At 48.6% G+C, this 23501-nt stretch overlaps 12 protein-coding genes across 12 annotated transcripts; 5 read left to right on the plus strand and 7 right to left on the minus strand.

The window, feature by feature from the left end:
• Positions 1-525: 525 nt before the first annotated feature.
• Positions 526-1203, plus strand: N7509_001046 (uncharacterized protein; the record flags this gene model as incomplete). The annotated part of the gene is made up of 1 exon (XM_056625683.1): positions 526-1203. The coding sequence occupies one exon, from the start codon at positions 526-528 to the stop codon at positions 1201-1203; it is 678 nt and encodes a 225-aa protein (XP_056494265.1).
• A 1226-nt stretch (positions 1204-2429) lies between these two features.
• Positions 2430-4390, plus strand: hsp70 (molecular chaperone Hsp70; the record flags this gene model as incomplete). Its single annotated transcript, XM_056625684.1, is given in 2 exon segments — positions 2430-2576; positions 2591-4390. 2 exon segments carry the CDS (start codon positions 2430-2432, stop codon positions 4388-4390), a joined length of 1947 nt encoding a protein of 648 aa, XP_056494266.1.
• A 513-nt stretch (positions 4391-4903) lies between these two features.
• N7509_001048 (uncharacterized protein) lies at positions 4904-5740 on the plus strand (the record flags this gene model as incomplete). The annotated part of the gene is made up of 1 exon (XM_056625685.1): positions 4904-5740. One exon carries the CDS (start codon positions 4904-4906, stop codon positions 5738-5740), a length of 837 nt encoding a protein of 278 aa, XP_056494267.1.
• A 1060-nt stretch (positions 5741-6800) lies between these two features.
• On the minus strand, positions 6801-7150 carry N7509_001049 (uncharacterized protein; the record flags this gene model as incomplete). The annotated part of the gene is made up of 2 exons (XM_056625686.1): positions 6801-6978; positions 7128-7150. 2 exons carry the CDS (start codon positions 7148-7150, stop codon positions 6801-6803), a joined length of 201 nt encoding a protein of 66 aa, XP_056494268.1.
• Positions 7151-7729: 579 nt separating this feature from the next.
• On the minus strand, positions 7730-9068 carry N7509_001050 (putative mitochondrial GTP/GDP transporter Ggc1; the record flags this gene model as incomplete). The annotated part of the gene is made up of 7 exons (XM_056625687.1): positions 7730-8065; positions 8145-8322; positions 8385-8518; positions 8605-8718; positions 8785-8826; positions 8887-8924; positions 8984-9068. 7 exons carry the CDS (start codon positions 9066-9068, stop codon positions 7730-7732), a joined length of 927 nt encoding a protein of 308 aa, XP_056494269.1.
• A 769-nt stretch (positions 9069-9837) lies between these two features.
• Positions 9838-10418, minus strand: N7509_001051 (Autophagy-related protein 8; the record flags this gene model as incomplete). Its single annotated transcript, XM_056625688.1, has 3 exons — positions 9838-9871; positions 9969-10219; positions 10329-10418. The coding sequence occupies 3 exons, from the start codon at positions 10416-10418 to the stop codon at positions 9838-9840; spliced, it is 375 nt and encodes a 124-aa protein (XP_056494270.1).
• A 1054-nt stretch (positions 10419-11472) lies between these two features.
• hem13 (coproporphyrinogen oxidase) lies at positions 11473-12847 on the plus strand (the record flags this gene model as incomplete). The annotated part of the gene is made up of 2 exons (XM_056625689.1): positions 11473-11688; positions 11741-12847. 2 exons carry the CDS (start codon positions 11473-11475, stop codon positions 12845-12847), a joined length of 1323 nt encoding a protein of 440 aa, XP_056494271.1.
• Positions 12848-13079: 232 nt separating this feature from the next.
• Positions 13080-15876, minus strand: N7509_001053 (fungal specific transcription factor domain-containing protein; the record flags this gene model as incomplete). Its single annotated transcript, XM_056625690.1, has 7 exons — positions 13080-13699; positions 13804-13984; positions 14046-14206; positions 14313-14583; positions 14666-15153; positions 15283-15554; positions 15812-15876. 7 exons carry the CDS (start codon positions 15874-15876, stop codon positions 13080-13082), a joined length of 2058 nt encoding a protein of 685 aa, XP_056494272.1.
• Positions 15877-17190: 1314 nt separating this feature from the next.
• Positions 17191-17943, minus strand: N7509_001054 (mandelate racemase/muconate lactonizing enzyme family protein; the record flags this gene model as incomplete). Its single annotated transcript, XM_056625691.1, has 1 exon — positions 17191-17943. The coding sequence occupies one exon, from the start codon at positions 17941-17943 to the stop codon at positions 17191-17193; it is 753 nt and encodes a 250-aa protein (XP_056494273.1).
• A 37-nt stretch (positions 17944-17980) lies between these two features.
• Positions 17981-18307, minus strand: N7509_001055 (uncharacterized protein; the record flags this gene model as incomplete). The annotated part of the gene is made up of 1 exon (XM_056625692.1): positions 17981-18307. One exon carries the CDS (start codon positions 18305-18307, stop codon positions 17981-17983), a length of 327 nt encoding a protein of 108 aa, XP_056494274.1.
• Positions 18308-19003: 696 nt separating this feature from the next.
• On the plus strand, positions 19004-20101 carry N7509_001056 (zinc-dependent alcohol dehydrogenase family protein; the record flags this gene model as incomplete). The annotated part of the gene is made up of 1 exon (XM_056625693.1): positions 19004-20101. One exon carries the CDS (start codon positions 19004-19006, stop codon positions 20099-20101), a length of 1098 nt encoding a protein of 365 aa, XP_056494275.1.
• Positions 20102-20521: 420 nt separating this feature from the next.
• Positions 20522-23162, minus strand: N7509_001057 (putative microtubule binding protein HOOK3; the record flags this gene model as incomplete). The annotated part of the gene is made up of 8 exons (XM_056625694.1): positions 20522-20707; positions 20772-20867; positions 20942-21324; positions 21387-21499; positions 21552-21628; positions 21685-21745; positions 21797-22706; positions 22754-23162. 8 exons carry the CDS (start codon positions 23160-23162, stop codon positions 20522-20524), a joined length of 2235 nt encoding a protein of 744 aa, XP_056494276.1.
• Positions 23163-23501: the final 339 nt, after the last annotated feature.

A 23501-nucleotide genomic window follows, 5' to 3' on the forward strand; every position in this document is an offset into this window, starting at 1 on the left:
CATCTCTGCCCTGCCCTGCTCTACTCTGCTAACTGACTTGGTCCAGGTTACACTTACCATTTCTTACAACCTTCATAGCAGGCCAGTCTACCTAAGACTTAACTAGTTAGTACTTACTTACTTACTTCCTCCAACCACAATAATGCCGAGAACCAATTCCAGCGCGCATGAAGGGTACGTACCCAGCTTCGCCCGCGCAACAGCCTCCTCACGAGCCCGTCGCGAGTCCACTTCCCAACCCCAATCGAATTCCAATTCGACTTCCAATTCAAATTACAGAACCACAGGCAACATACAAGCCAATAACAGACAAGCCAATACCCCGACTCCAAAAATTCCATTCCGCACACCGTCTGTACCATTCCACCCCTCAACATCCCGACCTCCCTCTGCCCTGAGCGAAAATACAGTCGTCGTTCTTCGTCGTTCTCTATTGCCCGTCCACCTCCACCTACACGCCCTGCTAGTCGAGCTTCTACTTACCCTCTTTCATCACCTGCCTCTGCTTCTGCCCGTGCTCCGTCGATGTCTACTCACCAGTCTTCTTCCCACAGACCACCGAAATCAATCCGCAGTCCAACTTTGATAAGGAAGGCGAAGCCCCAGCCCCAGTTCCAGTTCCAGCAGGCCCAGGCCCCGGTTGATAAGACTGAGCTGGCCAAGCGATTGGAAGTTGTTGAGAAGGAGCGCTTTCAAGAGGGGCTGACGCTGCTGAATGAGGAGTGGCAGGAACTGGAGGCTTTGAAGTTGATGGATGAGAGTGCGAAGAAGGGGGATGATATGGGTAAGGGTAAGGCGATAGTTAAGAAGGCTTCAAAGCCAGGCCCTACTCCTACTCCTGCTCCTATTCCTGCTCTTAGCCGTGGCCCGGGCCCAGTATCCAAGGCACCTGCCGTACCGGCAATTTTGTCCTCGATTGAGGCTATTTGTGAAAGTTACAGTAACAAAGGCTCTGCTTGTTCAGAACATCAGAGTTTCCACACGGCGAGATCAGACTGTACTAATGAGAGTTTTCATACTGCGCTGGGCGGGTCTGACGGCGACGGTGAGGGTGAGAAGGAGGCAGAGGCAGAGGCAGAGGCGGAGAAGGCGCTTCTGAATTCGAGGAAAATTTGCGAACATTGGCAGGTGGAGCTTGATCGGGGTCAGGATGAACGGGCTGATTCTGCCATACGGGATATTGCTAATATTGGGAGGGAGTGATTGGGCTTTGTGCTAGCTAATGTAATGTAACTGTATACTGCTATATTTTGTTGGGTCCTTGGGCTATAGGCAGAAAGAATTAAGTGTCTTTTTATGGGAAGCATTTAATAGATTTTCTCTATTGGGTTTCAACTTATAGGGTAGGTACTAGTTAGCAGGTACTAAGCGCATAAAATATAGGGGTTCTTGGGCTCTGCTCTGCTGTGCTGTGCTGTCAAACCTTGTTGGGCTGGCTTTGGGCTATGAAACATGGATGGGCAGTGAGGCTCGGCATGGAAGATTGAGTTTTTTTAATCTTGCAGGTTCAGGTTTAGGCTGTGTGATTAAGCAATACTACCTAATAGGGCATCGATAAAAATAGTTTCAATGCAAGGAGCTGTTTGGAAGGCAGTGGAAGAAGAGAATTAATGATGGATGTCTGGTAGTAAAAGCACTGAAGCTGCTGGAAGCAGCGGTTCTCTTTTTGATGTCAGAAAGAAAGAAAGAAAATGAAAGAGTTCTTATCCTCCCTGCGTCAAAAGTGGCAAATCAGATACCTGGACCCGGACCTCATCGCATCATATCAAAGAAATGTCTCCATCAAAGACTGTATTTTATGGAGACCACGTGACCAGAGTGGAAATGGATGCATTCATCGTGAGGTCACCACTGTCATTGGGTGGGGGGGTATGGCTGTGACCATACCATACAGTGGTAGCTACCCATTGTACAGCAGTAGTGCTGCCCGAGCTAGGCAGACTGTATCGTATTGTATTGTGTATGGTAGTAGGGGCAACAAAGAGTCATCCCGCGATTACATCATTACCTTTGCCCCACCAAAAAAAAATATAGAATCGAAGACAAAGAAGAGACTGCAATTGATAATTCCTAGAAGGACATTGGTGTATGCTTGTAACTGGTAAAAAAAAGAAATCAATGAATCCACTAGACCGATCTGGAACCATTCAGTAGATTCCTGAAAGCAGGAGACAGTGTTGTTGGCCCATCGAAGGTCGTGGAACCGGATGGATACCTGTGGAAGCTGGTCTTGACTAGAAGCTTCGGAACAATTCACCGCTCACCTATATAGCAGGATTTCGCTGCCCACACTCCCCCTCTCTTTTTTTTTCTCTCACTTTTCCTGTTAACTTCCTCTTGTACACTACCTTCACGAATTTCCTTTTCCCCCCATTCTCCCAAGTTAACGACACCTTCTCCTCCTACACACATCCTCTCACACATTCACAATGGCTCCCGCTGTCGGTATCGATCTGGGTACCACCTACTCCTGTGTGGGTGTCTTCCGTGATGACCGCATTGAGATCATCGCCAACGACCAGGGTAACCGCACTACCCCTCGTTCGTTGCTTTCACCGACACTGAGCGTCTCATCGGTGATGCCGCCAAGAACCAAGTCGCCATGAACCCCCACAACACCGTCTTCGATGCTAAGCGTCTGATCGGTCGTCGTTTTGCCGACGCTGAGGTCCAGTCTGATATGAAGCACTGGCCCTTCAAGATCATTGACAAGGCCACCAAGCCCGTCATTGAGATTGAGTTCAAGGGTGAGGCCAAGCAGTTCACCCCCGAGGAGGTTTCTGCTATGATCCTCGTTAAGATGCGCGAGACCGCTGAGGCTTACCTCGGTGGTACCGTCAACAACGCTGTCATCACTGTCCCCGCCTACTTCAACGACTCTCAGCGTCAGGCTACCAAGGACGCCGGTCTCATTGCCGGTCTCAACGTCCTCCGTATCATCAACGAGCCCACTGCTGCCGCCATTGCCTACGGTCTTGACAAGAAGACTGAGGGTGAGCGCAACGTCCTGATCTTCGATCTGGGTGGTGGTACCTTCGATGTCTCCCTGCTCACCATTGAGGAGGGTATCTTCGAGGTCAAGTCCACTGCTGGTGACACTCACCTGGGTGGTGAGGACTTCGACAACCGTCTCGTTAACCACTTCGTCAACGAGTTCAAGCGCAAGCACAAGAAGGACTTGACCTCCAACGCTCGTGCTCTCCGTCGTCTCCGCACTGCTTGCGAGCGTGCCAAGCGTACCCTCCTCTCCGCTGCTCAGACCTCCATCGAGATCGACTCTCTGTTCGAGGGTATTGACTTCTACACCTCCATCACCCGTGCCCGTTTCGAGGAGCTCTGCCAGGACCTCTTCCGTGGCACCATGGAGCCCGTTGAGCGTGTCCTCCGTGACGCCAAGATCGACAAGTCCTCCGTTCACGAGATCGTCCTCGTCGGTGGTTCTACCCGTATCCCCAAGATCCAGAAGCTCGTCTCCGACTTCTTCAACAAGGACGCCAACAAGTCCATCAACCCCGATGAGGCCGTCGCCTACGGTGCTGCCGTCCAGGCCGCCATTCTGTCCGGTGACACCTCTTCCAAGTCCACCAACGAGATCCTGCTGCTCGATGTTGCCCCTCTGTCCCTCGGTATCGAGACTGCCGGTGGTGTCATGACTCCTCTGATCAAGCGCAACACCACCATCCCCACCAAGAAGTCCGAGACCTTCTCCACCTACTCTGACAACCAGCCCGGTGTCCTGATCCAGGTCTTCGAGGGTGAGCGTGCTCGCACCAAGGACAACAACCTGCTCGGCAAGTTCGAGCTGACTGGCATCCCCCCTGCCCCCCGTGGTGTCCCCCAGATTGAGGTCACCTTCGACCTTGACGCCAACGGAATCATGAACGTCTCTGCTTCCGAGAAGGGCACCGGCAAGTCCAACAAGATCACCATCACCAACGACAAGGGTCGCCTGTCCAAGGAGGAGATCGAGCGCATGCTTGCCGAGGCTGAGAAGTACAAGGCTGAGGATGAGGCCGAGGCTGGCCGTATCCAGGCCAAGAACGGTCTCGAGTCCTACGCTTACTCCCTCAAGAACACCATCACCGAGGGCAAGCTCCAGATGTCTGACGATGACAAGAAGAAGATCGAGGACAAGATCTCCGAGATCATCTCTTGGTTGGACAACAACCAGACTGCCGAGAAGGACGAGTACGAGTCCCAGCAGAAGGAGCTCGAGGCCATTGCCAACCCCATCATGCAGGCCGCTTACGGTGCTGCCGGTGGTGCTCCCCTCAGCAGCGCGCTGACGGCGAGACCGAGGAGAAGAAGGATGAGGAGGAGCTTGACTAAATGTCTCGCCTTTGCGAGTAGTTTTTTTCTAAAGCCTTTTTCTTCTCTTTTCTTTTTATGATGATGGCTCAGTAAGCCCTTCTTTTTTTCACGTTTTGTTTTACGAACTTATGGGATATCGAAGTTTTCCTTTTGCGATGATTGCATAGATCCGAGGTTATCTCTTGCTGGACACAAAAGTCCAAGCGAAATTCAAAATTTCTTAATTCAATCTTTCCACTCGTAGACAAGAAGTGTAGTCTTTTGCATCGTAGCCAAAACTTTACATTGTAATCATTGATTCCCCCCCTTCATCCCCTTGAAAAATTTGCCTAGAGAAATCTGGACCGGTATCGGGCCCCACTTCCCCATGTCAAACGTCGTATAACTGAACCTTGTACTCGTACCATTTCTAAAATCAGATTCGGATATAAAGCACACGTAGACCCCGCATTTCGATTCAAGCTCAAATGAGTCATCATATGCAGTGCCACGGAAGGGAATCCTACCGACTTTGATCATTCATCCCCTAACTCCCTTCGCTTGCCACTGCAGGAGACGCGGAGAGGAACCAACCAAACCAGTCATCAAAACAATGGCCAGCATCTTCACCTCAATACGATATCTCTACCTAAAACTCCTCATCACATTTTCCCGCCTCCTAATAAAACTCCTCACTACATCGCCAAAACCAAATCCGGATGACATATTACAAATCCCATCTCGACAAAGAAACCGAACTATAAAAGTCCATGTCTACAAATCACCTGCAGTCGCAGAGGCAGAGGCAGAGGCAGAGACAGAGACAGAGAATAACCTTGAAGACCGTGACAAACCCCCGGGCCCTACTAGTCCTACTAGTCCTCCCCCTCCAGCCCCAGTCCTCATAAACCTCTACGGCTCCGGCCTAACATTCCCACTCCACGGCCTAGACGACCAATTCTGCCGCTTCGTTTCAGAGAACACAACCTACGTCGTTCTAGACGTTGAATACAGCCTGGCGCCAGAGTTCCCATTCCCAACCGCTCTAAACGATGTCGAGGATGTTCTAAGTTATGTCGAAAATCATCCGGATCAGTATGATTCCGAGAAAATCTCTATTTCGGGATTCTCGTCTGGTGGGACTCTTGCGTTGGCGGCAGCAGCAGCACTAGCAGCAGCATCAACAACCCGCAAAAGTTCCCCATTCAAATCCCTAATAACATTCTACCCAGCAACAAATCTTGCCCAAGACCCAAGCCAGCGAAAAACACCTATCGGCGGTAAAGAACGCTCACCATTCTGGACGAGGATTTTCAGGGAAGCGTATATTGGCCCGTACGATTCTAGAGATCCGAGGATTTCGCCTGCTTTTGTTACGGATGTAGAGGTGGCAAGGTTTCCGGCGTATATGCTTTTCGTTACCGGGGGGGTTGGATGCTTCTGCGGCTGAGGCGGAGGAGTTGGCGTTCAGGGTGAGGGATATTGCTAAGAGTAGTTCTGGTGCTGGTGGTAGTGGTGAAAGCAAAATGGGAAAGTCGAGGGAGGTTATAATTCGTCGGATGGAGGGGTGTGGGCACGCTTTTGATAAGAAATTTACGGGGGATGTTTTCGTGAAGGCTAGGGATGAAGCTTATGGGGAGGCTGTTTCTTTGTTGAGGAGATGTTTGGAGGAATAGATGGACTTGACTACTAGTATTTGTAACTAGTTATGTACCCTTGAAGAACCTAGTATCGTGTGAGGCTGGGGCTGGGGCTCTGATAGGGGCAATTTGTATGCTTTTGAGGTGCTGGAATATAAATCAAGTGATTTAATGGGGTCGCAATTGAGGTTTTCCGTATTGGCAATGCCATGTTCCTATCGAAATATCGAAAATAGACTAGGCGCAGGTCAAAAAATGATTCATGTTTTCGGTAAGGTTTCTGAGCAATTAATTTCACTTGCGGTGCTACTCGATCAAGCTTTCTGTTGAAGTTGCTCGCTCAAGTAAATTCACATTAATTTCTAGTTGTTCGCTTGGGCGGCCATAGTCCCATAATTACTAGTAACATCATGGATTTCCAAGAGGACCATCGAAAATTTCAAGGTTTGCATAATTTATATACCTAGCTCGATTTTTGATTGGTACTGAATTCAAGTTCATGCTGTGATGGATTGATAGTATGTCTTGAGCTACAGTTTGCATGACATAACTAGTACAAGGGAACTTGAACAATATAACTAGGTGCAGGCAATGCAGATTCCTGAATTGAAGCTACTACAGCCATCAAAGCAATGCATCGACAAAAATCATCGACAAAAATAAAAGGGTAATAACCCAAAACAACAAAAATTCATTCCAACCAAGACTCCCAACCCCATGAAATCGTATAATGCCGCGAATCGAAACGCATTGGATGGCAGGGAGGGAGGGAGGAAGGGTAAACCCGAATATTCTCCCTCGCCGCCATGTGCATGCTTTTCCTTTATACAAGAAGATTTGTCCAAGAACTACTCTTCCTCTTCAATCCTTTCAAACGTCTTTGAAATCCCCATTCCACCAGCGTTGTAACCGCTTCTGACCCAGCTGCACGACAGCTCCGTATCCGATTTCTGGAGTGTTCTCGGGACTCTTATCGATTTGGTCACGGCGGATGCGTGTTATGGCTGCTGTTACACCCATCGTTAGGGCGAAGATTGGATCTCCTATCCTGTTGGTGCAGCACTGTTAGCGTTGAATCGGAAGGCAAGCGAGGGCATTGTGGTGGATGGGGTAGGTGATTGGGTAGGGAAAGCTCCAGCTGGTGATTGTGTAATGGTCCAAGGGCCATGAGCGGCAACTGAGCAGTTGTAGACGTACCGAGAGAGGAGGTAGGCGGCCATGTCGAGCTTGATTTTGGGGTTGATTCTGGTTTCCAAGTTCAGTTGCGGCGCCGCGGATCGCGGATGCGGAGGGTCACGTGATTATATTTTTGTTGGAGTGCAACTCTTCAAGTGATGGGATGATGTGAAATTATATGAATTTTGTAATAGCCCAGTTATATATGGAAATGGCCAGTTAAAAAAGGGAGAAGCAGTTGAACGCAATACTAAACATGCAGAGGGGAGGAAGCAGAACAACAAGCAAGCACCTAAATAGTACTCCCGATGAGCGTGGTGCCTAAGGCATTGCGGCAGGCGGCGAGCCGACTGCTGCAGGTTTTGAGAGAGAGAGAGACCGGTGGTAAGTTCTGAAGATTTATATTTCTTGGCTGTAGACTAGACTCCCGTTGGAACAACAATAAACCATGTCTATAAGAGGAAAAAATACACAAAAGGGTCCCCTGGGAAGCCCGGAGCCAGGAAAAAAGCCCAAAAGACCCGAAATGAAGAGAGAAAGAAAAAGTGGGGAGAGTGTTGTCGAATAGTAACGCCGCGGCTATAAAGAATCTTTCATGTACCGAACTCTTGCTTTGCTTTGCTTTATACAACCTGACCGAAAGCAGGAATCAAAGTCTGAGCCAACCAGAAGCTGAAAACCAGCTTGGGACCGGTCATCAGCAGCTTGGGAGTCAGACCCTTGAAAAAGCTGGTAGCGCCCTCGTTCTTCATCATGTTGGAGATGATGCGCAGGCCGGACTCGGGGTGCTCGAAGTTGCGGTTCTGGATGCGGGTCTTGATCACGTCAAGAGGGGCGGACACGATCAGGGAGGCAGAAGCACCGGCAACGGAGGCAACGAAGTTCTGGCCCCAGGTGGCCTTGTTGTAGTCCTGCAGACCGTAGATGTACTCCTTGGCGAAAGCAGATCCACCGAAGAGCTATAAAAGGGAGAAACCAAAAATGTGAGCGGGAGCGCGAGATTTCACATGTCAGGTGGTGGTGGGTCGTTCAACTTACAGCGAATGAACCGGGAGCGTTACGGGCAGCAGTCCAACCGGCACCACGGTACAGACCCATACCCTCATCGGAGATAATCTTGAACAGACCACGGCCGCGGAAGGCCTCGGGGTTTGTCTGGCGCTTGATCTTCAGGACGTCCAGGGGGAGCAGGACGATCTCTCCAATACCGATCAGACTAGGAGGAAGGTTAGCCTTGTTGTGTCCTCCGCAGGAATAGTGTTTGTATATGCCACATACCTGCCAGCAGTCGCGTGCATGATAGCCTTGCCGTTACCCTTTCCGAAGGCATTGTCGAAAGCGGCACCGTGGTGCTGAGCAAGGTAGTCACGGGCGAAGGGCTGACCACCGTACTTGTAGATACGCTGGAGAACCTGTATAAAAAAAACACCACACATCAGCGATTTGCCCTGAGAGTCTGACCCGAGCGTATCTATATGTGGTCGAGGACTGAACGAACCTTGTAGCCGGCGGCGTAGCCCAAACCGGGGAACATGGAGGTGAACTTGCGGCCAAGCGGGGCATCGGCATACTCCTTGAAGACAACCTTCTTGAAGTCGGCAGATCCAACGATCTAGAAGAATTGGGGTCATCAACAATTGCGGCGCATGATGCTTTCCGCACTCTGGTCCGAACTCACCTTGGTCTGGTTGCTCATCAGCCGCTTAGCGGTGGTGTCGACCTAAAAGGAGGGCATTAGAAATGAATAGATGGCGTTGACGTTCAATTGGGATTATCGTACGGGGTGGAAGACCAGCAGCTCGGCGATACCAGCAGAGCCTAAGTAACAAGCAGGTTAGCCATCGTCGGGGAAGTTCTGCGGACAAGAAGAATCATACCGGAACCGAGAAGACGAGCAGTGGCGGATTCCTTCTTGACATCCTTAGAGGCGGCGCCGGCGCCGGCATGGGCAATGGGAGACATCTTGACGTTGAGAGAGGTGAGTAATGAACCGAAATGCAGTATCGTCCGCGTCCTGGATTTTTTGAGAACGCGAGTGGGTCGAACTAGTCCCGTTTGGGTGCCGGAGTCGGAGGGCGGACCAGGTACAACTACAGTATACAGTATACGGTATATGGTATACCACCATTTAGCATTTAAGGGGGAGTTAGGAAGTATGAAGAAGCAAAAATAAGAATTAATCTCCATTACAATGATAATGGCCTGCTAAACTTGCGCGGTGCTTACCCCGGGTTGGCCACATCCAGCACTGTGCCTGCATCTCATTTACTACTACCCGCTCGAAGCGATCGTACGATCTTCTCTCGGGTGGAGTCTTCACAAATTCTCTAGTAAGAGAGAAGCCAAATTCATTCATTCAGCAACTGGAGAGCTGATTAAAGTAGCTCCGAACGCTACAAACCCAAGGTTTGAAAATCCAACGCACGCATAAGAAGCATAGACGCCCGAAAAGTTTCAGAGATCAGATCTCATTTCATTTCTTAGAGCAAAGGCATATGGCCTCGTCACCTAGCAAACAGAAGAGAGAGAGAAATTCAAGATGTGTGCACAACTCCGATTAAACGCCGCATGACCGTGGGAACCGAGACCGTTTGGAAAGGTTGCATGAGTCTCATCTGCCATGATCACTTCAGCCGGCGGGCATCGGACCACCCGTCAGAAAGACCCCACGCAAGGGCTATCGGTGGTAGTGTCATGATGTAAATGAGAACAAGTTAGAAAAGATCAACCTTTATAGGTCGCCGAAAGTGTTCTCTCCGGAATACCTGTGTTTTCCACCGAGTTAGTATTTGTTTTTTCATGTGTGACCAGCGAGGCGGAAAAGTCTCAGATATGGAATTTCGAGGACAACATAGAACATACGTGATGTACAAGAAACCATCTTCGTCCTTGTGCTCTTCGTAGATGCTGCTCATAAGCGCGGCAGTGGGTGGCAGAACCTCATCGACGAAGATGAAGATCGCCTTCTCGGGGAGAGCTTGATGCGCTTGCGAATCACATAGACGAACTGGCCGACGGTGAGATCTGCGGGAACCAGGTACTTCTTCTTGTCGATGGTGGCGATGTCTGACTTCTCGACCTTCTCGCAGATGACCTGTATCGCGATCCGTTAGCTACCGAACAAGCGGTGAGGGGAGGAGATGAGGGAGTGGGATGGATCTCGCAAAGGCCAGGGCATCTGGTTTCAGATGAAGTCGTAAGAGATTTTGAGTCAAAACTTACCGGGATGCGGTCGGCGTACTTCTGGCGAATTCGCTCGGCCTCGGCCTTGCGCTTCTCGAAGGGGTGCTCGTCCTTAAACTTGGATCGCATGGCTGATAAGGCGATAGTAAAAGCGGGTCTGGTGGGGATGAAGCTTGGGAAAGCCGGAGATGGGTAAGAGATGAGAACGGAGGTGTATGGTAAGTCGCAGCGGTGGATGGATGGAGTAGAGGTTGGATAGATGCAGTTGGAAGAAGAGAGGGGGGCCTACCTGCTATCGATGACAAAAGGGACAACCCCCGCTGACGTTACCGTATTACCATCAAATGAGAGGGGGAGGCGGTGAGTCAGGCGCTGCTATCACTTGACTACCAGATATCACTGGACTAGTAGTCATTTCTAGTCATTTGTACTGTAGTCAGTTATGCATTTACCTGAGTAATACCCGTTCAGTTTGTTCCTGAGTCTATTAGTCTACCAATTTACTACCATCATCACAGTGTGCCGGTGAATCCCATGCTCGGGATGCCCCACAAATACACCGGCGGAGTATGTCGGAGCCTCATAAATCATAAGCAAATTATGAGTATCTTATTTTTACAGTATTTTCTTTCACTATACGGTTTAATGCTACAAGGCAGAAGCTCAAGAAAAGAGACCATGACCCGGGTCTCTAGGACAGAGTCACAGACTCAGCCACCACACCCAGTCTCCACTATCTGATATTCCCAGCAGCAACAGAACCACCTCCCAACTGATACTTATGTATCAAAACAATAACCGGAATACCGTACAGGTATGTACTATGAACCATCTTCTTTTAATATTCGAATAAACATTTATACTTAGCAAGGTACCCAGTCAAAGTCTCATAGGCTTGCAATAGTTCCGGAGATGCTTACCTCATCCAGACAAACAAGACAAACTCCACTCGAAGGCGCGCGGGTCCGAATCCACTTTGGAACTCTGGAGATGTCCGGACATTGCCTGATGTCGTACGAGATCCCGAGTATTTCATGATCTTCACGAGTTAGGGTACCCTTAATAAGAGTCCGGCTTGACCTCAACTGCATGCACGCCGACCCTTGAATCACTTCCTCCTTGCAATCTCCTGCTTTCAACCCGGCAATCGGCCGCGCGAATACCTTCGGTCCCCGTTGCGAAAATGGCCTCACGCTCTTTCATGCCTCTCCGGAGGTCCCTCGCCCAGCTGCCTGCGCGAAACACTCATATTACCGGCCGCCATGCAGGCAATTCTCTACGGAGGTATGCCACCGAGCAGGGGCAAGGCTCTCGTCCGAAGCAACAGTTCACCGTTTGGCGACCTTATTTGCGACTTGCCATCGGTGTTCCCTTCATCGGCGCGCTCATCTACTCCATGGTAGGCAGGAACTCTTTCACGCGTCGTAATCCAGCTATTAACACCTTCACAGGCAACCGGTGAAATTACCGAACTCGATTCGCCTTCGATTGTCGAGCTAGACGAAGCCATCAAGAAATCATCCCCCATCAATGAGTCTTCGCCCATGCGCCTGCGAATGGAAAAGCTCATCAAGGAGAATCAACAGAAGATTATTGAGGAGCTGGGCAGGATAGATGGCAAGGAGTTCAAGACGGATACCTGGTCGCGTCCCAATGGTGGCGGTGGCATCTCCTGCGTTCTGCAAGATGGAAATGTCTTCGAGAAAGCCGGTGTTAATGTCTCCGTGGTATACGGCGAGCTTCCACGTCCGGCTATTGAGAAGATGCGCGCCGATCACAAGTCCTTCGTTGGTTCTGACGTAGACTCGCTGACTTTCTTTGCCGCCGGTCTCTCGCTGGTTCTCCACCCACACAACCCCATGGCGCCGACGGTGCACTTGAACTACCGATACTTCGAGACTTCCGACCCGAAGAATCCCATCAACGGTGATAAGAACTGGTGGTTCGGCGGTGGCACCGACCTGACCCCTACCTATCTTTTCCCCGAAGATGCCCAGCATTTCCACAAGACCATTAAGGATACCTGTGATCGACACGACGCAACTTATTACCCCAAGTTCAAGGCTTGGTGTGATAAGTACTTCTACATCCCTCATCGCGGCGAGTGTCGAGGTGTCGGCGGCATTTTCTTCGACGATCTTGACGCCAGTTTCCTCCAAGCTTCCAGCAGTTCCTCCTCCAACCCGCAAGAAACGCTCTTCTCTTTCGTCTCGGATGGTCTAACCTCGTTCCTGCCATCCTATGTACCCATCATTGAGAGGAGAATGGATATGTCCTATACCCCAGAGCAGAAGCAGTGGCAACAACTCCGCCGGGGTCGTTACGTGGAATTCAACCTCGTCTACGATCGCGGTACTAGCTTTGGCTTGCGCACGCCGAACGCTCGTGTTGAGAGTATCCTCATGAGTCTTCCTCGAACCGCAAGCTGGGCCTACATGGACCCCGTCTCCGGTACCAGGACCGAGAACATGTTAACCGATGAGGACGAGCTTGCAGAGGATAAGAAAAGCGAAAGGGAACTAATGGATGTGTTGAAGCACCCTCGGCAATGGGCTTAATTTATTTGGCCGGTGCCATTTACTGCTGAGGCCGTAATATTTTTCACACATCCGGTTTTGTACCAAAATATTTAAATACATTGTATCATCTTGTACCTTATTAGAAGGATTTCTTCTTGTTTTTGTCTATGTACATTACTTATCTCACAAATATCCTGATCCACAATCAAACCGCAGGTCTATACTCTTCATTTCTCGGTTCCTTTTTTCTTGACAGCCACCCTCGAGCAATTCAATTCAACGAGCTCGAATACGAGGTATCTACCGCTGCCGACCAATGCGGGCTCATATCCATGTCGCCGCCAGATAACATCTCGGGATTATTGATTTGATCAATAATAGAATGAAACTCATACGATGAAATCCCAATATTTGCAAGAAAGTCGAGGTTGGCTGCTGTTGCTGGTGTATCAGCCGGGACTGACTGATTATCCTGCTGGGCAGCGGCAGCAGCTGATGACGCTGCTGGGGGAAGGGCAACAGCCCCGGGCCCGACAGTATCTGCTGTAGAAACTCTCCCTATTGGGATATACTGTGACTGTGCCATAGTACTGAAAGATCCCGGACCCGCACTGGCATCAGGATTGAATGCAGCATCGGATAGAGTTAATAGAAGTAGACCTTCCTGCTCAACCCGTTCAGCAAGTTTCTGGAATAAGTCCTCAATGCGACTCAATTCTTGCTTTCGGGCCGTGGCCACTCGATTACCCCAGAGAATTAGTTCGTCTAGAATGGCATGTGCGTTCTCGCTGTATAGTCGGTCTTGGGTGCTTGATGGAAAAAGTGTTTTTGCCATTGTCAGGTGGACTGCGGCGGAGTAGGTCATTTCGTGATCGAATGGTAGGAATGTTTCTGGTGATTGTTTTGAAGTTAGAAATGGATTTCTCGTAGCTACTAGTAGATTAAGGGGAATAGTAGAACAGGGAGGGGTAGAATACTAGTAGGATCGCACGTACCAAGAAAGCTATTCTCACTTCCTATGATTTGAAGTGTTTTCTCTGCGGATTTGATGCCAATTGAGATCAAGGACTTTGGAAGTGTGAGGAACTTTTGCCAATCTTCTTCTTCTCGGCCTAATTTCTCTAGTCTTTCTTTGAGTACGGAGAGAAGAAGGGGTCTTGTTGCAACTATAATACACTAGATGCATTGAGTAAGTAGCGGAACAATATAAATATAAGCTTACTGGCGAGTGACTAACCTGGTGGTACAGAAGAATCGTATGACGGGTCTCTTCTGGAACGTTGTCTCCAGAGCCATGGAACTTTATGTTGAACATATCCTCAATCTCCTCTGCATATTTTGCCATAGCCTCTAGAATACTGCGCGTGATGTCCAAAAAGGTGGCAAGTTGGGTCTTCTCTGTCTTATATATCGCTTTTAAAGATATTTCGGTATCAGATATGTGAGCCAATAAAGGGAGGGTGGGGTTAGAATGTCCCAGGTTTAGAACGAGAGTAAAACTCACTGCTAATTATGAATGAACACATGCGCGTAAGCCTGACCTGGAGACTAAAGGCCAGGTTTTGGGAACTTGATGTTGGCGAGTTTATCAGGGTAGTAATGTCGCTATCTTGAAGAGTCATTGGAAGACCCAGAGAAGGGGAGAAGTGGGAATCCATCATGTATAAGGACCACCAGAGATTCCGACATCGAGACACGGTTGAAGCTCCGAGGTCCTCTTCGGGAAGTTGGGTGTGCATTCCTTCTAGTTGGGCTATGCGTATAGCATGGCCGACCTTGGTGCGAATTTTAGCAAGATTGCTCAAACCCTCGAGTCAAATGGGCTGCAATTGAATGCTGTAGATGTACTGTACTTACATGTACGTGAGCTGCCTCTCTATGATCAATGGCGTAGAGGTACAATCCAACGAGTGCAAGAGCCTCTATCGCAATTAGGCTATCCTTTCCCGTCGCTATATTGGTAGGCATAATGTTCATGGCTCGGACAAAATATTTTGATCCGGGAGGATCCTTCAAGTTTCGATTCCTTGAGATAAATGCATTTCCTAGCGCAAGGACCATGAAGAATTGAGCAAGACAAAATCGAGAGTCGGACGTCGTTGTCTCGGGGCGTTTCTCGTAAAGTCGATGTAGATATTCTATGAATGACTTCTCCTCGAGGACCCTGTATGCTCGACCAAGGCGAAACTGAACAATTTGAAAAAGATAGAGGATATATTCAAGTGAAGGTAAGTCAGTCTTGTCTATGAATTCGGACTTTGAAGCATCATCATTCCATGCCAGAGGGTATATATCTCCATCCAGGTATAATTGCGCGGGGGGTTTGAGCTGGATTGGGGTCGAATCTTTTCGTCATCATCAAGATGAGTCGATTCGTGAGGGACCATGGTGATGCTGGTGCTAACCAAACTGTTGCAAACATTAGATTCAATTGTCCACTGGTTGAATTTGATAAAGTCGATTCGGCCACTCACTCCACTTTCGTTGTTGCTGATGAGTGCCCTTGAAGATTGTTGATGGGACTGTGAACGGGCTTGTCCATATATTACATGAGGTCTCGGTGTCAGGCGTTTCGGATGATATCCCGGGCCTATGGCCTAAGAACTCCTCGGAAGACCCGATTTCATCAATGGGTTGTCCCTTATTAAGATCATCCCCATCAGAGCGGGGCGATTGCTCATGTGGGCGCTTGACGCCGGTTGCCCGCTGCCAATTATAGGCTTGCTTCTGCAAGTTCCTAAGGTAGCTTTTGTCAAAATGGTTAGCACAGTCTCATCGTCGAAGTTTCTATATGCACAAAACTATAGTACGAACCGTTCAGAGACTAGAATCTTGTTATTGTCTTCGGCAAAGCGACATTGAAGCGACTTCCGTCGACAATTAAAACAAGGATTATCCCCAGAGCATTTTATCTTGCTTTGGCGGCATGCCGTACACCTGGCCCCAATCTCTTGTTAGCGATTTATCTTTTTTCACCTCTGGCAATGTCGAGTGTTTTCTTACGCGATGGCCGCTCTCCTTTGCTTCCGGATTGCGCTAGGCGCTTCTGATCGCTGCACAGGCTGCATTATAAAGAATCCATGAAGTTTTTCAGTCGTGAGCAAGAGAGATTCGAGTTGAGGGGCATCTCAGTATCAATTGGAGAACCCAGAACCCCCGCACCGGCAAAATCCTAATTCCTTCCCGTTCGGGTCATCATTCCCACTCATTCGATAATTGCATCGGATTATATCGGTTTAGTTGCAAAGGTCAATTTGATTTTTTAGTTCGTTTGTCTATAATAAATTTATTTACTGTTGAGGCTGTGATACCTCAGGCAGTCCCGGTTCGTCTATAACTATTAGCTAGCCTCCTTTGTTTTATCAATACCTAATATTATCTCCATAATTTCCCTTTCGTCATCATTTAATATGCTTGGAAGACCCCTTAAAGGAACCCGATTCATTCTCAATTAGCCCTTTGTGATAGGCGGGTCATTAATGGTATTTACAAGCACACATCATGGCCTGATGCCCCACGTATTTCGGGAGTGCCGAGCCCCCACCGCGCTTCTCGGGATCTCAACCCGAGCCAAAAAGGGAGAACGAAGCCGGCAATAAAAGAAAACTGCATAGGTTTAGATTTATATTCTCTTATCTTATAGAATCTAGCAGACCACCAATTCCCATTGGAGAAGAGACCTCTAACGAAGAGGACTGCTGAATGGACCATATGCCGTTCTGAATCCAGATTAGTATGTAATCTCCATACAATTTTGGATACACTTAATCTACCTCTATAGCGCCGTGAAAGTTTCTAGTCCCTTGTTGACCTCTCTAGTCTCCGCTTTCATATAGTAGAGTAGTACCTACCTAAGATGGAGTAGAGTAGCTAATCTATTCTATCCTGGGTAGGCACTAGTCTGCTATTAGAAGACAGTAACTAGAGGTAGACAACAGGGAGTCAGAAACTTTTGCAATGCTAGTACTACTGTAGACATATAGATTGAGTATATCTAATTTGTATAGTGATTACATACTAATCTGGATTCAGAAGGGCCCATGGTCCATTTAGCAGCCCTCGGGAAAGTGGTTCAGCTCAGCCTTCAACGGACCTCCCTCCTGTTAACTGCGCTCTGGGCGGTTTTTTGTCAAAGGATTTTAATCCAATCCGGGCGGATGTTTACGCCAATTTTGTGTGCCATAAGCGATTAAAGATCCCCCAAAAATTCAAGAGGATCGTGCAAACGGACATGTTTTGGCGCTAGCTGCTATAATCCAGTAGGAATTCAATCGATCCGACTCAAAGAACAGTACTCTCGTACAAAATATCTTTTCTATTTTAAAATTCCAAATGACTGCTTCTAATTCCAGATGCATATGAAAGTATCACTTTACCAGGGCTCAGGAATAGCTGGCTATAGGCTCTCCCAGTACATCCATGCGAGGCGTAATTCCCAGCCCAGGCAGACTGGGAGCAGTGACACTTCCTTCAAAAACTTCAAATGGGCCATCGGCCGTCTTGATAGTCACCATATCACGAGGCTCGAGGATGCATCGTAGATTTTTCTCCGGAACAGTTTGTCCCATGTGAACAATAGCAGCAAAAGTAATATCAGATCCAACAGTATCCTGGACGCTGAATGTATATCCCGCCGCAATACAAATATCTCGCTGGCGCCGGCAGTGTGTGAGCCCGCCACTTTTGGATATTTTCATGCCAACTCCTTCAACAGCGTCATCTGCAACTGCCTGAATAATCGAAGCGTCTGAAACCACAAGTTCATCAAAATGTATAGGAATATTTGTTCTGCGCCGAAGAGAGACGCATTCTCTCCATGTTGCACAGGGCGCTTCCAGAACAAAATCAAGCCCTGAGGGAAGTAGTCTTAACATACGCAGAGCTGTTTCCACAGTAAGACCACAGTTAGCATCAACCAGAAAGAATTCCCCAGGCTGCCTATCCGCAAGTGAGGCAGCGATCCGAGCCGCATCAGCGACAGGCTCTCCAGCAATCTTAACAGAATGACCAACATAGCCCTTGCTTCGATGCTCAGCAACACGAGCACGCATTTCTTCCGGCTCTCCAACGTATATGGAAGAAATAATTGGCAACTTTACGTCCGTGCGGCCTCCCAGGAGCTCGCAAACTGGCATTCCGACCGATTTCCCGAAAACATCCCAACATGCGATATCAATGGCGGTTTTCGCATGCTCGTGTCCTTAGAAGAGCCTCGTCCATTGCGTCGTTGATACGATCAACCCTTCTTGGATCAAGACCGATGATCTTTGGCGCAACTTCTGCAATGCCGGCGCGGACTCCTAGGGCGTGGGCAGCGGCATAGGTCGATCCGAAAGGTGTGCTTTCACCCCAGCCTTCTAATCCATTTTGGGTCGTGATGCGGACAAAGGTTGCGTCGAATTGGCGATATTCTCGTCCGCCTGAAAGTCGGTACACTCCTCCAGAATATGGAAGGTCTTTTTTAAAGACGTCGATTCGCGTAATGAAGAGGTCTGGCATTACTTTTTGGCAATGAGAACTTTATGATAAGAAAGAGTGTTATGGTCCTTGGTCAGATTTGAGGCCTTTTGAAATTTCTTCTGGGATTGGGGGAACCGCTGCTTTATCTATTTTGGCAGCAAAGCTATTTAATCTGTGAAATAAACATAGCTGAATAAATACACGTCGCATCGATCAATTAGAAGATCGGAAATACCGCGGCTACCCCGCGATAACAGCTCTGTCTCTAGATTCGGACTCACAGCCGAGTTAATCAATCACTCTAAGTGACTATATTACCCTAGATGATTGGGGGATTGCTGCTCAGGGCTAAGTATATCGGATTTGCCGAATATATTCATCGGTCCAAGAGTACCGATGGGAGTGTCTATTGGTTGAAATTGAAAGGAAAAGCGATTTGTCGTGCACTACTTGAAAATAGAACCTCCTCATTCGGTGTCAGGCTCTCCGCAGCTAAGCCAAATTTGACATGATCGATGAGAACCAACACAGACGGGGGTGGAGCACTGTCGGTATCAAGCCCGATTCCCGCGCCAATGAGTGACGTCGACGCAGCCGAGTATTAGCAATCAAAGCAACCCTGAACATGACCTTGGTAAATTTGGTATAAATGATCAAATTCCAACAAACTTGAATATAATCAATTTATTACTATCAAAATAAAATATCAGGGAAGATCGACCTGGATACGATAAAATGCCCAACTCAGATGCGATTCGACGCCGTGCCTTTCGCCGAACAGACGACTATACACCCGGCACGCCGAAAGTGAAACTTGTGGAGGAGATTCTACCTCCCCTTGGACCTACATCTGTGTTAATCAAAGTCCATGCCGTCGCTCTTAACTACCGTGATGCGAATATTGCGAATGGGGGAAATCCGTGGCCAGTCATACCAAACGGGATACTGTGTAACGACGCAGCGGGCGAAGTCATCGCCATCGGTGACAAAGTTAAGACACTAGAAGTTGGTGATAGGGCTGGACCTATTACTGATACTGAGAATATATCGGGACGGGAGATCAGCCGTTCATGGCTAGCAGCGGATGAAGATGGTGTTATGGCAGATCATATTGTTTTCGACGAGAATGTTCTCTGTAAACTCCCAACTTATCTTGATTGGGTTGAGGCTGCTACTATTCCCTGTGCTGGAGTGACTGCTTGGTCAGCTTTGAAGGGGATGAGTATTGGGCAAACTGTTTTGATTCAAGGTAAGCTCACACCCAAATCAGCATCAATAAAAGAGAGAAAAGCTAACTTCAGGGTAGGCACTGGAGGCGTAAGCGTTTTCGCACTTAAACTTGCGAAAGCGGCCGGTCTGCGAATCATTTTAACATCTTCAAGCGACGCAAAACTCAAGCAAATGTCAGACAAATACCCAGGGATTTTGACTCTCAACTATTCCACGAATCCGGAGTGGGATCAAGAAGCCATGAAGCTTACAGGCGGAGAGGGCGTGGACATCGTTGTAGAGAATGGTGGAACGGGATCCTTGGTCAAAAGTCTCAAGTGCACTCGACGTGGTGGTGTGGTCAGTCAAGTCGGATATCTGTCGAAGCAGGATCCTGCCGATTTGCGAGAGCTGGTTCCAACTATCATCGATCGCAGGATTAATCTTCGGGGTATCAATGCCGGCTCAAAGCACGATATGGAAGACTTTTGTGCTGCTCTTTCAGCAGCACAAACTGGTCTTCATGATTTGATTGACAAGGTCTTTCCATTTGAGCAGGCTGAGGATGCTGTTGAGTATGTTTGGCAGGGTAAACAGATTGGCAAGATTGTTCTCCGTCTTTAGTTGGGATTTACCGCTTCTCGACAAGAGACCAATTGGTCAATCAAACTGAGCGCATTGATTGTACTGGGCAAGCTGCAGGTATTCAATGAACCTATTAAGTCTGCTATTCCCGATGAGAAGATTGTTGATGGTAGACAATATGCTAGTAAGCTGATCTCTATATTGTGCAGTATGAAGTTAAGTCACGGTGTAACTCAACATTTGGTCCATCGCGAAGACCGATATAAAACAAATAAGAAGCCACCAAGGGAGTAGTATGAACAGCGAACAAATAACATGCATTCTATACGCCCAAAAGAATAAAATTCAAAGGTATATGCGGGGATCTAGCAGGGATATAATCGAGAATAACTATAAAAGGAACGACGAGCAATGAGTGACTCGACTCAAGTGGTCTGCCTGCAGTACTTGACTCAAGGGTTACTGGCCAGCGACCACACTTCTTTGCTTGGCCAGCCAACCGCGAAGGTCGGCCGTATTCGCTCCGTGTCGGAAACGAGAGACGGTCATGTTGTTATTTTGCCATCGGCTCTGGAGGTGATACCATGCCGAGCTCACGAGGCTCAGTTCACGGGCCTGGTCATCAATTACTCTCTGGAGTTCAATCTGGAAGAATGGTTAGCATTCTGTGCTGGGTTTATTGACGGATAACGGGCGATTTGAGGCTTACTTCACGCTCTTTAGGGATGCCGTCGTCAAAGTTTTCTTCGTATTTCTTCATCCGCTCGCGTAGAGACTTGATGAGTTCGTTTTGTTGTTGGATATACTGTTTTGAGGTTTCAAAGTTAGTAAATGGTTCAGTTTCATATTCATGAGCACTAGTACGTTGGGGCAGCTTACCTCTGCGCGTTGAGCCAGTCGCTCAACATTCTTCTCTAATACGCTGGCACACTGCTTCAAAAGTTCGTAGCTTGACTTCTGAGGCGTATCGCCGCCCTCGCTATTGTGAGTTTCAAATTCTCCCAGGAGCATCTGCATTTCAGACATGACTTCCTGGTCCTCGGCGCTGATCTCATTCTGCTTGTCTTCAAGCATCTTGCGCAAGTCCTCTCGCTCAGCGCACACTTCGCGCACCAAGGTCTGACTTGCATCAACCTCGGCTTCCAAGTGGTGCACATTCTGAGAAAGAGAACCCCACTCGCCGCGAAGCTTCGTCAGCTCGGCTGAGTTGTGCTCTTCCAGTTCACGGATCATGTCGCTTCTTTCGTAGTCAAGAAGGCCAACTGGAATTTCATTAGTTTTTCCCTCTTTACTTTCACGGTCATTGTGTAGCATATTGACTTACTATTGGTTTGTGCATCAGACAGTTCCTTCTTGGTAGTATCTAGAGAGTCCTGAATCTCAGCAATCCTCTTCAGATTGCTGGTATAAGTCTCATATAACTTCCAATAGTCATCGCTGCAATTAGAATTAGCAAAAAGAACAAAGATATCACATCCACCAGACATACCTCTGTGTAGTGTTGGTACGAGCAAGCTGCACGGACGCATTAAAGCTTTCAGAAAATCCTTCCGATTGTGCCCCCAGCTATTTAATGTTAGCATGTTCGAAATTATGGGGCATGTCTTGCATAGGGAACCTACAGTAGTCGATGGTGGCTTCGAAGCTTCCAAATCCCGTTTCAACTCATCATTCTCGGATTTACTGGAAAATATTAGCACACTTTCGAGCGTCATGTGAAGAATATGAACATACAGTTGGGACTCAATAGCCTCAAAATCTTTGTGCAGTGTTCCCTGCATCTTCGGTGTGTCGGAACCCGGCGACGAGGTACCAGGCAATCCCTCAAGCTCGCCGAGACGGTCACGAAGTTCACTGATCAACGCATCGTCTCTTTCATGCTGCTCATCCGCACTTTCTAAACGCTCGGTGAGTGCATGGTTGTTGAATTCTAGTTGTTTCTTGAGATTTTGAATCTCATTGCATTCCTGCTCGAGCTGCGGTAGCAACTTGCGATATTCTTCCAACTCCACATCACGCTCCGATGTCCACCTTTGCTGCGAGTCCGACTCTTTCAGTTGTTGCTGGATATCTTTGAGCTGGTTTTTCAGAGTGGAGTTCTCTTTTTCAAAGTCCTGGCTGGCCTGTAACTTCTGTCGGTATTTCTCGGCGGCATTTGCTTTGCGGGCTAGCTGGTCTCGATCGGTCCGGAGCTCATCATAATCATCCTGTAGCTTTTGATAGCGCTGGTTCTTGACCTTTAATGACTCCACCGTCATTAGAAGGCTATCGATTTCGTCTTGCGCCGCAGAAAGCTTAGCCTCCTGAGAGGCAATCAAATCATCCTGCTGGCGTGTCTTGCTTTCCAATGCCTTGGCGTTGAACCCGAGATCCCCCTTTCCGGATTTCAATGTCACCAGTCGGTCTTCGGTAGATGCTAACCGGTTCTGAAGGGTATCATTGTTCTCTTGCAAGCGCGCCAAGCGGTTATGCATATCCCCGAGGTCCTTCTGCAACTCCTTTTTATCTTGTGTGAGGCGATCATTCTCCGCCAAGACCTTCCCAACGCGCTCCTCAAACTTGAGCTCCAGTTCTCCTGTGTGGTCGGCTTTGGCCAATTCTTCCTTCAACTCATCGGCCCCATCCAGAGGTTCATGCTCGCCATCTTGTGCCTCCTGGATGATCTCCTTGAGACCCTCCTGTGTGGGGTACTCAGCTCCTGCAGCGTCTGCACGTAGGTACCGGCATTGGGCGAGTAAATGGCGGCGATCAAGAGGATTTTCAGAAGTTTGTTCGTCTCCTTTGCTGAAGCTTTCTCGGCAATGGCTTCGAGGTCGGGCGACGGGTCAAGGCCAGGGGGTATGGTATCGTTGTTCTGGTGCCGAATGTAGTTGGATAGGAGTTTGTAGATGTGCTTCAGGTTCTGCCACTTGGCCACCCAGTGGTCGCCAGGTTCGCGCTCGGGGATCTCGTCAAGAAAGTACTGCGGGTCAATATCTTGGAGGATCTCCCAAAGGATCACCCCGTCTGTCAGGTCCTCGGTCTCTCGGAGTGTTTTCCCCAGGGAAAAGCTGTTGATCCATTCCAATAAGGCCTGGGTCACGGCGTGTTCAGACGCCATGACGAATGATTGGATATGCGTAATTTAAAAGGAATGGATGCGGGTTCAACATTCCTAGCAATGCGTAGGGGTTGAAGAGGTGGCCTTGGGAAAGTTGCGGGATCCACGCGCGGCGCGTTCGGGGCGAGAAGTGCGAGCAGGGCGAGACTAGCGGGGGATGATCGTCCCCCCGAGTTTCCTCCACCGAGTCAGGCCGAGCTACTAGTAGTAGTTGGTTCAAAGTATTTCATTGTAGAGTGCTCATCGGGGAATTTGGTAAAATTAAAAATTAAAAAAGAAACCATTCAGGAGATAATTTCATAGATTTTACAGTACACTAAATGTTCCCAGTCCAGTGGA

Source organism: Penicillium cosmopolitanum (assembly GCF_028827165.1).
Source record: "Penicillium cosmopolitanum strain IBT 29677 chromosome Unknown utg000003l:1.0-3747932.0:1.0-3751027.0, whole genome shotgun sequence".
Classification (NCBI taxonomy): Eukaryota; Fungi; Ascomycota; class Eurotiomycetes; order Eurotiales; family Aspergillaceae; genus Penicillium; species Penicillium cosmopolitanum.